This window comes from Rhea pennata, chromosome 4, assembly GCF_028389875.1.
Source record: "Rhea pennata isolate bPtePen1 chromosome 4, bPtePen1.pri, whole genome shotgun sequence".
In the NCBI taxonomy this organism is placed as follows: Eukaryota; Metazoa; Chordata; class Aves; order Rheiformes; family Rheidae; genus Rhea; species Rhea pennata.
The window spans coordinates 13,998,678-14,014,862 of NC_084666.1; the positions used below are offsets into that span (position 1 = coordinate 13,998,678).

At 37.3% G+C, this 16,185-nt stretch overlaps 1 protein-coding gene across 1 annotated transcript in view; it reads right to left on the bottom strand.

Moving 5' to 3' along the window:
- The window catches only part of STK32B (serine/threonine kinase 32B), a 161,479-nt gene that overhangs the window by 114,103 nt on the left and 31,191 nt on the right, over positions 1-16,185 (bottom strand). The window contains exons 2-3 of the mRNA XM_062574564.1: positions 16,055-16,110; positions 7,280-7,431 (exon numbers count right to left, since the gene is read on the bottom strand). Of these exons, the coding sequence (XP_062430548.1) occupies positions 7,280-7,431; positions 16,055-16,110 (208 nt within the window). The remainder of the gene's footprint in view (positions 1-7,279; positions 7,432-16,054; positions 16,111-16,185) is intronic.

Here is a 16,185-nt window from a genome sequence, read left to right on the forward strand (position 1 = left end):
ATCTTTTCCTGTTAGAGCATGACTTTTACTTACAGTCTTCTGTAGAAAACATCATGAAGCTCACAAAGGTGGTCATACAGGACATCAGGAAAGAATTTTTCTATCTCCTATAAAATATCTTCTCTCCATATTACATCTCCATCAACGTCAAACCCAACATCCTACTTCACTGAGCTGCACAGACCTGCATCCACTAAGCAAACTCCCCTAAGACTGAACAGAACTACCTCCACCCTAGGTAATTAAATGCAAATTGATTGGTTATTTTCAACTCCACCCATCAGGAATACACTTGGCTACACTTGGCCAAGTTCTTTTTTTTTTTTTTTTTTTTTTTTTTTTTTTCCCCTTGAGTTTGTAGGTTTATGCACCTCTTTGACTCCAGTTCGAGGAATGGAGCTGTGTTATAGGGCAGTCCAAGGTGTCATTTCTCCCAGCTTGTTCTAGCAAGGGTGCCTTCACAGGGAAGTGATAACTTCCAGTGATGTGTGTGTGTGTGTGTGTGTGTGTGTGTGCATTAAACAATCCATTGCAAGCCTTGAGACTGAACTGATCATTTATTCTCTTCAGCATTTCTTTTATTTTATTTTTCTTCCTTCTCTCCCCCCCCCTTTTTTTTGAGAAAATCCCTAGGAATTTAAAGAGAGGGCTCCTGCTGTAAGAGGCCCCAGGGTGCTTGTGAGCTTCTTCCAAGAGTGATCTTTGAAGTTGTGCTAGAGCATCTCAACATCTGGGCCAATGATAGATGACAAAGTTGGATAGTTAGTTAACATTTTTACTCACTGCCCACTTTTGATGGCAATTGCGCTTCAGCCTTCCCTGCAAACAACAGTGTGGACGATTTCCACCTACTACTAAAAGTAGTGATGACCTTTAAGGTCCTTCTATGAAAACTGTTTCAGATAACCCACAGCTGTAGTGCAACGAATCTAGTCTGAAGACAGGTGGCATTAAGTGAATTCAGACATGCATGCAAAACATTTACATTTTTGGCATGATAGGTGCTCTTGATTTTTTCCAGTTCTCACTGGATTTGAAACTTAGCCTTGCTCTACTCTAGCTGGTAGCAGTAAAGTAATCTTGTAGATCTGTCTTGTGGAGGACAGAGGGTTTCCAGAGGGTGATGAGTAGAAATAAAAATATATCAAAAGATAGAGTCACTCGGAGAATACAGCTAATCCTTCTTTATGGGATGTTAAATACATCGAGCATATTGTTCTGGCTATACTAGGAGAATGACTTGTAAGTTGACAAAACTAAATCTTCATTTGTCGCTCTCTGCTGCCTTTGAAAATGTTCTGACAATTTAAAAAAGGCCATAATAGCCTTAAGAAAGGCTACTAAAAAAAAGATTACTTCAATATTCCTCAGGTTTTGAGGAATGGTCCAGAAAATAAATCTTTCTTATCTACGTCAGCAGAGAATACATTTTTGATACCTATATTTTTGCCAAAAAAGTCTGTTTCTTGTGGTAAGCTATGTTATTTTCAGAGTAACTAGTCAATCTACTCATCTGTGAAAATAATGACAAGTTTAACCACAGTGGTAGATAGGGTATGTGAATCGTGGCTCAGTCCTAATGCATGATATAAGAAAGATATTTAAAAAATAGATCCTTTCAGGAATGCTATGCATCTCACCAGAGGACATCCAGGGATGTAGTGAAAGATAAATGTAATATAAAATGTTGGCGCTCAGAGGAGCATGCTGTGGTCTCAGGGTGGGACTGTGTTAGTAGCTGACATTTCTACAGCTCATTCATCTGTGCTTGAAGTACACATGACACATACAAAAGGTCTAATAAAAAACAGAACTGCTTTTCATTTTGAGAAGGAATCTCTGCTATCAGAAATGCCTCTAAAGGTGATAAGACTGGCTACAAGACTCAAATATCTTTGAGCAATTTTATTTCCAAATAAAATTTCATTTTAAAACCAAAATGAAGGTTATAAATCAGCCCTAAATCCTTCCTGAAAAATGTTCTTATCCTCCAAGCTATTATGAACATTTACAGAAGAATGTTTCTTTTCTGTGTCAGATGTTATGAAAGATAGTTCATATTTCAAATAATATGATTTATAAGTTCAGATTGTAAAGTTAAATTTAATAAAGCTCAGAGAAGATATATGAGCCTCAAAAAGCTTTTTAATATAGATCTTATGGAAATGAAACACTGCCGTTGTTTTATATTATCTGTTCTGTATCCTAGTATACGCTGGAATTACTGGTAGATACCAGCAGATTTACCTGCTGTCCAAGGTTTATCTTCTTTCCCTCTCCTCTTTCGCTGCACAAGAATTTAATTGATGACAGGTTGCTTACCCATATCTCATTCCCTCTTTGTGCAGTTATCACATACAACTAAAGGACTTTCCAGTCTTGTTTGTTTCTTAAGTTGCCAACTTTTCTCTTTGATGATGAAATTTCTCAAAGGAAGATTAAAGTACTTGGTTAGTATTCTCTTCAATTCAAGGAAGTGTTGGGAGATTTACCATTGATTTTACTGATTTTATTTTTTATTGCTTGATTTTATTATATAATTTGAAGATTAGAATGAAAGATATTTGAAAATCAGCAATTCTGATCAGGAGTCATGTCCAGTGAGCTCATGAAAAGGTTGCCATGATTGGAATTTCTTCCAAATATCCTTTTGAATAGATATTTGGGATTTGACATGATGAATTAAAATAAGGGATTTTATTTGAATTCATTGAAAAGTAAAAAAAGAATTTTTGATGAAACTGAAATACATTTTACAGAAAATGCTATTTAAAAATTTCAAGTATTTTGACATTAAAATTCTCTAAGTTTTACATGATTCATATTCCTTCCGGGTAAAGGAATAGCAGATCAGATCCAGGCTACATATTTAAGCCTAAGTCTTGGTTTTTGTGTCTGAGGATTTTGGAAGGGAAGAAGGAAGCAAGGCAAAGGTTACTGCAGCCAAAATAAGCTGTTAATTTCCTTATCCAATCAGTGGAGAGAAGCGGATATTTTTGAAGACCTTCAGAGTGTGTCCAGCCAGCTAACTATTTTTCATTGAGATTGCAAGGGGCAAATAAGATACATTTCCTTCAGTAAAGGTGTTAGCACTGCCATCCCGTTTTGCGTATTAGGCAAAGAGTCAGCATGCTCACCTGGAAAGCAGGAGATGCGGGCTCTAAACTCTCCATCCTTCACAGACTACAAGACTGCTTAGCCACAAAACTAAAACGTTTTCAGTGCAAACACATTACAGATCCTACTACTGATCCTACTACAGATCCTGCTATTACTACAGATCCTACTCTAAAATCTGCTTTTGTTTTTTATCCAGTGACAGCCTAACATAAAACGAGCATGCAAAACAAAGCATTTCAGAAAAGCTGCACGCTACTACTTGTCTTGGTCTGAGTTCTGCCTACAACTACATTTATGACTTCTCCAAGGATCTAGGCACAGTGTTATTGCCTATCTGATTAAATGTGGTTTGCAATAGAGCTCCAGATGGCAGACTGGTACATATTTTCTCCTAATAATTACTTCTGAATACCTGTGGGCAATGTTGGATATCCCAGCACAGGGAGATGGTCATTGAATTTATTAGGCTGATGGGATTTCTGAGTTTTACTCTCTAAAATTTTAGCTTAGGTAGGATTTCTGAAAACTAACACTCAACCTCAGTAAGTGTGATAGAGCCTAGAAAGACAGATTAACCCAAAATGGCCTAGTTTAAAAAGAACTGAACATTTACATGACCTGTGCAGCTCAGTTCAGGCACACACACCATGACATAATTACATCTTTTTAAATTCATATTTCAGTTTATGAAATACGCTAGAGTTAGGGCCTCCTATAACAGCCCCTTTGTACATTTACAGAGCAATTAACAAAATGAACAGAAAAAAAATCTGACTCAGAGAAAAGAAACACAAACATAGCTGCAATTACTACAACAGAAATGCCGCTTCAATGATTTCCTTCCATTGGTATGACAGGAATTGAATCATAAGAGGAAATCTCATGGATTCCTGCTAATATAATAATAATCCAGTGTAAATTATTGTTGTATCTAAACTGCCAGTCCAAATGCATTAAGTAGGCTGTTAATTTACCAACAATCAGTAAAAATATAAATACTATTATTTTAAAAGGTTATTACTAGGAACACATAAAATATGTTTAACAGGAATATTCCATTTCTATTTGCAGTGTTCCATTTTCCATGGTAGTAAATAAACAAATAAAATGCTCTTTGAATGGATAAATAAATGTGATATATGTAATATGTTTAAGAGCTTCATAAGACTTAATGCTGTTAAAACAGACCTGACTGGTATTTGTAGATCACTTGTGATTTTTGTATTTTGCCCTTGTTGTAGTTCAACAACAGAAGTTATTAGGTAAAAACAAGGAGTAGAATATCCTGAATTTCAGGCAAATGTTGAGTTAGATGGAGGGTTCTGAGGTGCAGAATAACATACTGCAAGTATAGAATTCAAGAAATAGATCAGAATTATTCTAAGTGCATTTTATAGAAATACACTATGGGCATGATACAAATAACAAGATTTTCTGTGAGATGAGGCTATTTCAGGGCAGATCTGGGCTCAACTCTTTCATTTGCTGCACTTGCCCAGGTTAAAGTGCACATTCAGCCTCTCACTCTGGAATCATGGCTTTGAACTACTGGAAATGTGAATATATAATCTTTGAGGAGAAAAACTTTAGGTGCAAATAAGTATTTGCCAATGTAATTATTCTCTGAGAATTGTCTACAGCTCTAATTATGCGTGTCCCGGTCGCTAAATCTCAGAATAGAATGATCTACCCAGGATTTAGCTAGACAGTTGCCCACCTTCAATTGCAAGGATGAAGAGGCGTCCCTTGAATACCTTGTGCTGTTCAAGGCGCTCTGTGGCTATACCAGTAGATTAAACTCTTCGGGAACATTCCTGAGTGCTCAGGCCAGCTGGTACAGAACAGCTTGTGCCTATAATTGGAAGTCTTAGACCCTGATGGAGGCTGGCCACACTACAACGATCTCTGGACTTTATAACTCTTGAGCTATGCCCAGAGGTTGTTTGAGAGAGGGCTGGTTCGCGTGGGCCTGGTGCGTGCCAAGGGCTGCTCCAGCTGCACATTGCAGCATGCATGAATGGTCCTGGGTGTTATTTCATCTGTTGGCTTATATGCACTTTTGCAGAGTCATGTTTTTGCTCTAAGGAGAACCAAATGATGTCTACATAAACATTTCAGGCTGTGAAGCATTTAGATACTAATGCAACAAGGGCTGTATAACTGTATGAGCAAATGGCATGATTTGGCAAGATAGTCCGAGAATGCAGGCACTATTTTTACATCTGGATGTAAGTCTCAGGATAGTCTGTGTCATTCTTTTTTATATGCAATCCTGCAAAACAACCATGGTGAGTGTGAGACAGGAGCTTCGGCCTCTGAGCCATTCACATGATTTAATGCAGGTGATGTACTTTTGGCTCCATCTGTTACAGTTGACCTATCATTTACTAAGTGATCTGATGTGGTAGAAAGGCCTCCTCTGTGCATTGCCTTCAAAGAAAAATTGGTAACCGTCCAAAATAAGCATCCTAGACAGTCTGATCAGCTGTAAGCATTGCTAGAGGCACTGGATGCAGATCATTGTTAGTGCAGTGATGCATTTTGAATAGTATCTCTTTTTCCTGAAACATTTTGCTAATTTTAGAGTATAACGTTACTCTTGGAACATGTACATATGTATGGCATCTGAAACTTGAGATCTTGGGACTGTATCTCAGAAGCATAAGAATACATTAATTATTTGCAAGAAAATCATCATCAAACCCAACACATTTTAAAGTATCATCTATTCCATGTTTGAACTTTGCATAACAAAGGAAAATAAGAAAGAATATTTGTTAGCCTATTATAATTCAGTAATTGAAATATAGCATACAACTTGTTTCACAATAAATATTTGATCTTTAATTCTTCAGCATTGTTACGTTTAAAAAACTATCCTGTAGGTCACATCAACCTATGACTGTGTCTGCACAATGTCTAGTCATACAGTCGAAATCCTTGCCACCTCTTTTTATAGAACAAAAGTTTGTATGGGTTCAGAGATATTAAACAAATGTATGAAAGAAAAACCCATAGGCTACAAAGCACAAAAGCAGCATATCTTTGGTGAAGAAATCCCCATAGTACAAGTTGCTGGAACCTTGGTTATTACAGTGAGAAATTTTTGTATCACAGTTACCGACTGTTAAAGACAAAGATACAGGATGAGCTCAGGTGTCATCCTCTGTGTTAAGTGGAGAGTACTTGAGATGTGTATATGATTAGGAGCTTTTTGAACGAATTTTGGGATCAAGTTCTCTGCTGGTGTAAGTGGGTGCAATTGAACTAAAGCTGTGCTGACAACAATCTGACTCTTGGTTCATGAAAAGTGCTAAACTGGCAACAAGAAATTGCTCAAAAGCACAGGTCAAGGGAGAGCTAAAGGACAGACAAAAGAATGTAGGTTGATCACTAAACTTTAGTAAGACTGCCAAAAACTCACAAAATAGAAGGTCTATTAGCATTGTGAACATCTGCAGACAATCAAGCTATTCATTAACTGAATACTTCTCATAGCATAATAGTTTATACCATTTTTAAAAAATGATATAGGTCATCTCCACATCAAGTAAGATAGTCTGCACCCCATTAGCACTATCACTAAATAAAAGCCATCAAATGTTTTGAGTGTGTGGTATAGCTGCATCTAACCATTACTTGACCAATAATTTCTCACACTCATATACGATTGAAGCATTCAGATATTACTACTGGGAAGATAAGAGAAATTCCAGGTGACAAATAGATGCTTTCATGTCATTCCCTGTTACCATTTTTAAGAGAAATTGAGTTTTGAAATTTCTCTGAATCAACTCAAGACATTTTCTAATCGAATAGTTGGTTTTGATAGTCCACCATCTTAAATCAGTTGTTTAGTCCAGATATTGTCAAAAACAAATGATAAAGCTAGACAGAACAATGTATCTCCACACACTGCCATAACAATTTAGGGAGAACCCAAACCAGAAATGAAAAAGTGAAAGGAATGTTGAATATTGCAACAAAAAAGGCCATCTTTAAAATATTTATGAAAAATAAAACTTAGGAAAAACTAAATATCTTTTAAAAAGAGATCACTATTTCATTCTTTCCAGTTTTCCAGTCTTCTAGAGCCTAAATTTACTCAGCAAATGGAGATAACAATAGATCCCTTATAGAATTTTTAAGACTTGCTTACCATAAGTTGACTAGGAAAGGGTGCTCCAGACCTTGCATTATTTGTAACTCCCGGAAAACATTTCGAACTTCATCTCTCTCAATGCACTTTTGTTTATTCATATATTTCATGGCATACATTTTCTTGGTGTCTCTCTTCTGTACAATGCACACCTAATTGACAGCAAAATAAAAGGCAAAGTTTGACACCTCCAGAAATAAAACTCAATTATGACTTCAAAAAAAGAAGTGTTTTACAATATTTAAAGAATCCAAAGAGATCTGGATGTCATACTATGAAAACCTGCAGAAAGTCCATGTTAAAACCATGCAGGATTCTTTGTAATGGCTTGTAACTAATAAATTAGCAAAAGAATACCTGTATATTTACCCTACTCTGCATAAGAAGAAACTGAGACCCAGAAAGTGGCATAATTTCCAGAAGTTATTCAATAAAGCTAGGAGGAATACACTTTAATTGTTTGAATCCCAGGCTATTACACTAATTACAGAAATTATTTCCTCCTGCCTTAGGAAAATGCACAGTCACTGTCCACATTCCCACAGGTCACTATGCACATCTGGATTATTGCATCATAAATACATCATAGGTTCACGTGGCTCAAAATTTCATCTATTGGAATTGTTCTCCCTTAACTAATACTGAAAAGAATTTTCATATATTCATCATAATATTTTTAAGATCACAAGAGACCATTACAATGATATAGTCTCATGTAGTAAATTTCTTTGCTTTAATTTCATTTTCTTTTTTGGCCAAAGATGCAATAATTTTGTAAACACAGGAAGAAAATGTTATTCAAAAGAATTCTAGCATAAGCACTCAATTTTTTTCATTGGTAATAATGGTAGAACAGTTTCCATGTGAATGAAGCTGCAGAGAGTCACAATCTTACAGCAGCACTGCATCTAAGAATTATCACTTTAAATATGATTTTTGGCAGCACAGAAATGTAAGATTGATCCCCAAAGCTAGCATGAATCTCATTTTCATAACAAATCCTACATACAGTAATAGAGCACAATATGTATCCATCAGAATTATACTCTGAAGGTTTTTCCAATTAATTGATCACACCTTTTTTGAGGACTCTTAGTGTGTCTTACAGCTTAAAGAACATAAGCTGAAAATATTATTTTGATGCAATATTTATATTGCTGGTACAGTCATAGGCTCCAACCAGAATCTTTCATCATCAGGACATATACAAACTATCAGCTGTAAGTATCCGGTTTTATACAACTCTATAGTTAGTTCAAGAATATTATGAAGGATTCATTTGACGTGGGCACTATTATTTTATTTTTTATATTTATTTATATATGTACATTTATACTATACATATATATGTATATAAACACATGCAGACACACACACATATTAAAATCCATATGCATCCATATATGAGATTAGTGCTGAGAAATCAAATTATATTGTCTTGTCAACCAAAAAGAAATCCTTTGGATTTTGATTTGTGTTTTAAGGAACTTGCATACTCAAAGTCCAGAAATGCTTTGGAGAAACTAAGACAACTTAGAACAGTTGAAACTTCTTATCTGACTCTAATAAGGTGTCACCTAGATTCTGGGTCTGATAACAAAGCACCAGAGCCCAGGTCAGGACCCTCGAGGGAGGCACGGCACACTCAGTTATACCTTATTATCAAAGGAAACGCTCTGGGAGCTTTCCACTGGCATACTTTACTTCCTGCATCTTTTTCCAGTCACTGCAGAAGGACCTGGCCCATCAAAAACTGAACCACATTTATGCCTCTGGAACTCTATTTCCTCAAACTGTGTTCTTGAGCTCAAATGCAGTCCAAAGATGGGAATTAATAGAGTACTTTTAACCTTTAATGATAAGGTGTAATTAAACAGTGTTTCTAATTACCTTTCCTAATACCAGGAGATGTTCTGCTAATTAAGTAAAACAGGGCAATGTGTTTTCTTCAGCTTATCGATCTTGCACAATGATGAGTAATGAAGTTTTGTTTTGTTTTCCTCCTTGGGCTGTTATGGAAAGTCAGAATGTTGGTGAAGTCCTGAAAATAACTAAAGATTCAAGCCCGTATAGAAAGAACCAAGCTACAGAAAAGTAGGAAATTGGATTTGGCCTCTTGGGGAAAGAACAGATTGCAGGTGGGGTTGAGCTGAAATGAAGGAAGGAAAAGAATTGTTCGAAGGTCTGCCAGTTTTTCAAAAGTGTAACAGAGTTGCAAGGGGCAAATCCTGCTCACTTGTCTGAGGTTCTGTAGGCACACACAGAATTGGAACTGGCTGCTCCAACCAAGTGAATCACGTTATAAAATCTAACAGTTGTGGAGTTTGGCTCAGAACCTAAGTTCAGAAGTTCATTCACTTACATGAATTTGCAGCATGATTTTAAATGAAACTTAGTCAAGACTGAGAGACGCTCACGGAAGTCACCTGTTCCTTCATACTAAGAGGCTCTGCGTTAAACAGTTGACTAGCAAGACTGCTGAGAGAATGAGGTTTACTCAGCTAAGAGGTGACAGGTTTGACCAATGGAGAAAACTGGGCTCATACATAGCACCTAAATATGTAATAAAAAGACATTATGTTTTACAGCATTGATGTGATTCTAAAAGGCACTGGATTCTCTCACCTGACAGTAAAGATAAGGGTATTCAGCACATTTGAGGCATTCAGACGTTCAAGGCACTTCTGTGGTTACTAGAAGCTTCCTTAGCATACAGCCTTCAAAAAGAATAGTGAAAAACATCTTCTAGAAATGTGTGCCTAGTCACATCTTTTAACATGTTTTCAAAATCAATAGGATTTTCATTAGCATACTGAAGGTATTTTCTGCTAAAAATCAAGAAATCCATGCTATATTCATACTGACATTATTGTGAAAAACACCTGATAAGATACTCATTGGCATTTTCACCTCCTGGCTGTCAGCTCTTCTTCTGAGCAGAACATCAACATGCTGTTCTATGAGGCTTAAACTGCTCAACTACTGCAGGAAAGAAAGGAAAAACCCTAGAGCTTTCTTCACATGCACAATCTTAATGGGAAATGTTTAAATTGTTTTTTTTTTTGTGTGTGTGTGTTTGTTTATCATTAAAATTCTTTCCAAATGAGACATTTTAAAATAGGGACAAACAGGTGCTCTGGCACCTCAGCAAACAAATTCTGTGATGACTCTTTATATAAGGAAATCTGTAGAATTGTTTTATTTACACATAACAATATTGAAGACTGTCATGCTCGCATTTCTAAAACATACTCTTTGAATTTTTCCAAAGGCCAATGATTCTGCTCAGCTCAAACCGATATCATTGCTTCAGCAATCTCTGTAAACCAAATATAGGTGTGAGATAAATTCAGCTGTCCAGCTATCCAGCTTCATAGTCAGCAGGGAGGGACAGGCACTTTCAGAGCACAGACCATCTCTTTCCATGGCAAAGGTCTAAATGGGTAAGGGAATCAATTTGAGAGGGACAGCTTCTCTTCTGGACAACATAAAGGGACTGTAGATGACTAGCATGGATGTAGGCATCTGTGTTGTATGTTTTTAAAGGCAGGTAAGATTAATCTTGTCTTGTCTTATTAATTTTCTTTCTTGAAGTTACAGGGTGCTGATTTTCAAAAGCCTCTTGCGAGTATATTACCTTCCTAAAGAGGGTGTTCCTACGTCTCAGTTGTTATCACAAGGGTGTGTCTTTCTGATACCTGGGAGATGATGATGATGAATTGTCTTCAAAGTTACCATGTTAGAAGGAATTTCACCAAAGTGAACTAGAGCCATTTGCCATCAAAATGAAGAAAACGAATACATGCAACACTAAATTGAGCCTTTCGGGAACAAGCTATACTGTGGTCCCTTTCTAAGCTGTGTTCTGCATCTCTGATTTCTTCTGATTTCATGTGCAAAAAATAGAACAGCTCCATTTTGATCTGCAGGTTAATTGGTCACAGACACTAAGACCATTTTTGGTGACTGAATGCCCTCTTGGCTGTTACAGAGCTGGGTCAGGGAAGTGGGAGAGTTCTGCTAATAAAACCTGGGCAGATACTGGTTTGCTGCAGAAAGCAGTACAGTGCTGTGTAGGAACGGCCATAGGTAGCAGCAGGAAAGTACTTCCTAAATCAGAAGGAGGGGAGGGATGAAAAGTTTATTGCAGACTACAGACTTGTAGTCTGTATTTCCCATATTTCCCATTAATCGCACGAGACACCTAGCTGCCACATGCTAGGTCCTGAGAGGAGAACAGCAGGAAACAGGAGCACTTAGTCTCGACAAAGCCAGGTCTCAGTTTGTTATATAGGACTTAAACTAGCACATGCTATGGTGGTGGTATGACAGGTTATAAACCAGGAGAGTTGCCAGTCTGCAGCCAGAGGAAGCTCCTTTGACCATGGTCTCTGTTAGGTGGCAAGGTTGCAGAGCAACACCTCAGCCTCACTCCTGCACCATGCACTAATCATGTCAGTGTATCAGAAATGGATAGGGTCGAGTGTAGGTCAATAGGTCACCTATAACTGCCATGAGTAATCACAGCCCAGGAGTGAGGCTGTGGCACTGTAGCAGTAGAAGATACATGCCTATATGTAGGGGACTACAAGCCAGAAGCCAGGGACACATTTCACACTCAGTATCACGATGGACAAATCTGTCTACAAAGCGTGTTTCCAGATACTGCCACCTTATCTGCTTTTTACTCACATACTCTTAAAATTAATTGTCGTAGACTCAGCCTACAAGCAGACTGAGATTTTCAAAAACAAGCCAGGGAAGGGATGTCCTAAGTTTGGCTTTACACTGCTAGGGAATTTCCTTGACATAGAGGGTTTCGTTCTCAGATTCCCCTGAGAAAACTAAGACAGCTGCAGCAGAGACTGAGCATCTGCTTAGTATCCTTTCATATTAACTCAAGCTAAAAGAATAGGTGGTTATAATGTCAAATAATATTAATATTCTGTAGTTGTGCATTATGTTGCTTTAGGAGAGCAGCAGATTTTCTTCTGAAATTCTTTGCATATTAGTAAAGTACCCTCAATCAGCGCAGACTTGATTCTGGGCTTCCATCTGTTTTACACCAATGTAATTTCAATTACTTCAGTAGAGGAAGTCACTGTTTTATACAACCAAATTAATCAGAATTATGCCTTGCATCTCAGTATCTTAGACAAATAGAAGGAGGAAGAGTTTGTACATTGAAATGATAATCTAAATTTAATTTAAGGAGGTCAATTTGTTCAATATACCTGCTAACATGAACAGCAAACTTGAAGAAAATTGATACTATAATATCCCTGAAAATTAGATGTTGTAGCTGAATACAAATTATTTTGCAGTAGTAAGCTCGCAACTATGAGATTACTGTTACAGTAAAGAAAAATGATTTTTTTTTGTATTTCACTCCCAGTCAATGTTTCATTTATTGAACAGTCTTCAAATATGTAAGTTTTTGTGGTATTTTGGTTGATGGGAATGATGACAATACTTATACATAACAGAAAAAAATTCAGACAGCTTAAACATGAGAGCAATTACAATGCATGACATGGCATAAAGAAATAACTGCTTAGACCAGTGTTCAGAATTTTTGTTTTGATTTTTTTTTAATTGTCTACTTTGAATTTACTTGGAAGGAAAAAAATTAATTTTGAGACAAAAACTGTTCAGAGGAAATTTCTGCTCTGATCCACTTCAAGTGAATTTGAAAATACTAATAGCTGGAACATGTAAAGCACAACTAGCCTCAGTCTCCAAAACAGAACAACAACAACAACAACAAAAGAAATCAATATTTCATGTTACAGATGAGGACATCAAAGCATAAATAAAGAGCTACCTTCATCTATCTGGCAAAACAAGGTCACTGGGGTCAGCAAGACTGCTTTTAGCTGTGCCACATACTTTGTTTGGGTCTTGCTGCTCAGCGCTTCACAGATCTGTAGTAGTATCTATATGTGCCTACAGATACACACACATACTGGGAAAAAGCACACATGCCCAGGAGGGGGATGAATATTCAGTCAATGGTCACACATCAGTCTGAAGTAGCTTACACATCATCTGTCTTGAACAAAGGCTCAGGACCCTCTGATCTGCACAAAAGCTATGGCCAAAATGGTCCCAAGAAGGCTCAAAGCTCAATTTCTTGATCTACCCCATAGCCAACTACAGACTGAACTCTTCTCAGGCAAAGAGAAGCCAGCCCATTTGATTCCAGAAACCAGATTATGCTCCTTGTTTCTCTTCTCTCCGTGTTTTTTTTCTTACTCTCACGACTGTTGTGATGTTCCTTCCCTTTCCCTACAGAAAATACTGGAGCATGAGTCTGCCTTGACCTGCCCCTATGAGAACAGGGGCACTGGGGCAGCGCCATTCAAAACTGGTGACTCCTTCCCAGGAAAGGTGAGCTCTTCAGATATAAACTAATTGATACTGAATGGCTTGGGAATTCCTATAGCAGCCACTGTAAAATGCAACAGCTGGTGGAAAAGCCAGGAAGCTGCTTTCTGAAGGCAGCCGGCAGAGCTGGAGCACAACTGCTGAAGCAGTGAGCCCTGGGTGGAGCAGAGGGGGTGCCCAGGTCACCCCAAGCTCTGTGCACACAAGCGAGCTGAGCTGTGCAGCGTCTCTGCCTGGCTGCCATTCCAGAAATCTCCTGCAGTGATATCCTGCAGAGGTCTAAGGTTGCTGTAGCAACCACAGTAATTTAAGAAATATCAAGAGAGAGAAAAGAGAGAGAGAGAAAGAGAGAGTGATTGTACCAAGAACAATAAAATAAAAAAACTAGAGCACGTCTTAAAAAATCCTATTGCTCCCAGAAGAAAAAGGCCACAGAGCATTTATAAAGGAAGAAAGTAGCTTAAGGAAAGTGTGATACCAAACATGGTGTTGCATGTTGCTGTGTGCTAGAGCACAGCAGATCCCAAACTGTAAACAGTGAGTCAATAGAGATTAAAGGCTTTGCACTATTTGTTGATGTTTTCTGCTGCCAGGTAGTTCCAGAAGGACAGTAATAGGAAAAGTTGCCAGCAATGAGGCTTCTAAATGAAGGAAAAAGACAAGACGGACTCACAGAGAAAGACACTTTTGAAATAGTGACTGATTTACTATGTCATGCTTTTGGCTGTGGTACAATAGGTCATTTTAGAAGGGGCTTCTTTCTTTCTGTCTGTGGAAAGAAAAATAAGGTGATTGGTTGGAAGTTTGCATTCATTTGGAATAAATAAGCCTGTTATGCCAAGGACTCCTGTGTTGCATTGAAAATTGCAATTAAGGATTTAAGTTCAAAGGGGACCTTATGCACTCTTTCTTTTTTGCACTGAGTATATTCTCTCAGGGTTGCAAAACTTTATTCTCACACATATTTACTCCCAAGATAGGCTCAGAAAAACACTGCAGCCCATAGGAAAAAATAAGCCCATAAAAAAATTAAATGTTTCTAGAAATATCAGCATAGAAACATTCAGCAACATTTCCTGAATCCTGCTCTCATAGGAAATGTTACACACTGATGCCAAGGAGAAGAATGAATCAACCACCACATCGTCAGAAAGCTCTTAACGATCGTTTAAGTTTTCTGACACGATGTGGAAGGGTCAGAACCCCTTTGGTAAGGCAGACACAACGAAGTGGAAATGCGGAAGCTTTGAAGAAAGGGGTTCAGGAGACCTATGATGGTCGGGATGATTTGGATATGTTTCTAAGTGCTTACTCTGAACCTAACTTTCATTGCAGGAAATAGGAGGCTCTCTTCTGTTTAAATAAGAGGCTCCATCCGTGCATTGTGATAATAAACAGACACAGCTCTCCAGTCACTCTGATTTTTGAAGGAATTCTTGACCACAGTTTTGCATCGGCAACGTATTCTGCTGTTCACCTCCAAGAGCATCTCTCACAGAATCTACCAAACAGAGCAAGGATCACGCCAGGAAGGCAATGGTCTGCGTGAAACTTTTTAGGCCCCTGAACAATGACAGTCAATTTTCTGTGTGGAAGGCCAGGAGCCAAAAAACCTTATGCATGTGCATAATTTATAATTACAGAAATAGCCCACTGCCACTCAGCTGTCATGCACTGAAGAATCATTTAAATCAAGGTCTACATTGTTCTTTCTTAATCAGCTACTAAAGTTGTATTTCACCTTCAAATGTATTCCTGCAAGTAATGGTTTCTAATGTTTTTCTAATATGATTTTCTCTGGCTGCATGGCCTTGTATTTACCCATATTAAAATTTAAAACCTTGTTATAGTCTTTATTATAGCAAAGAAAGGTCATCTACTCATGTAAACAAACCATTAATCTTCTCTGTTTCAACCCAAGCCTGTTGAATTGAACAAACATTTACTTAGTGATCATAATTACAGTGAATGTCAGTTTGTATAGTCCCAAGTATATTAAATCTATGTAAAGTGTCTTTAAAATATTGTAATTATTTTAAAGACATGAATAAGTCCAGACAAGATTACCCTACTGGACTGTCTACTAAATGGTCTTCTCCAACTTTTTGCATTTTTTTGTTTTGTTTTGATTTCTAAATTCCGCTAATCCCCATTGAAGAGATTTAATTATTATAAACATATTTACTCAATTAACTTTAGTGAATGTATCATAATAGAAATAATTTAGAGTATAATTTGAGCCAGTATGTCTGAGATCAGAATGTCTTTAAACAGCAGAAGTCTATAAACCTATGTTCCTTTTTAGTAGCATCTAATGAGATCACATCAGAAATACACAAAAGAATTGTCTATTAGATTTTTAATTGCTAAAAATAAATCCATTCTTACCTTTCCAAAACTCCCTTTCCCAATAGCCCGTAATATTTGAAAGTGGTCAAAGTTAACTGCAAAATAAAGTAGAGAAGAGAAGGAAAATAGTTTGCCAAGTGCTAAATGAGAATCATAAATCAAATAACAAT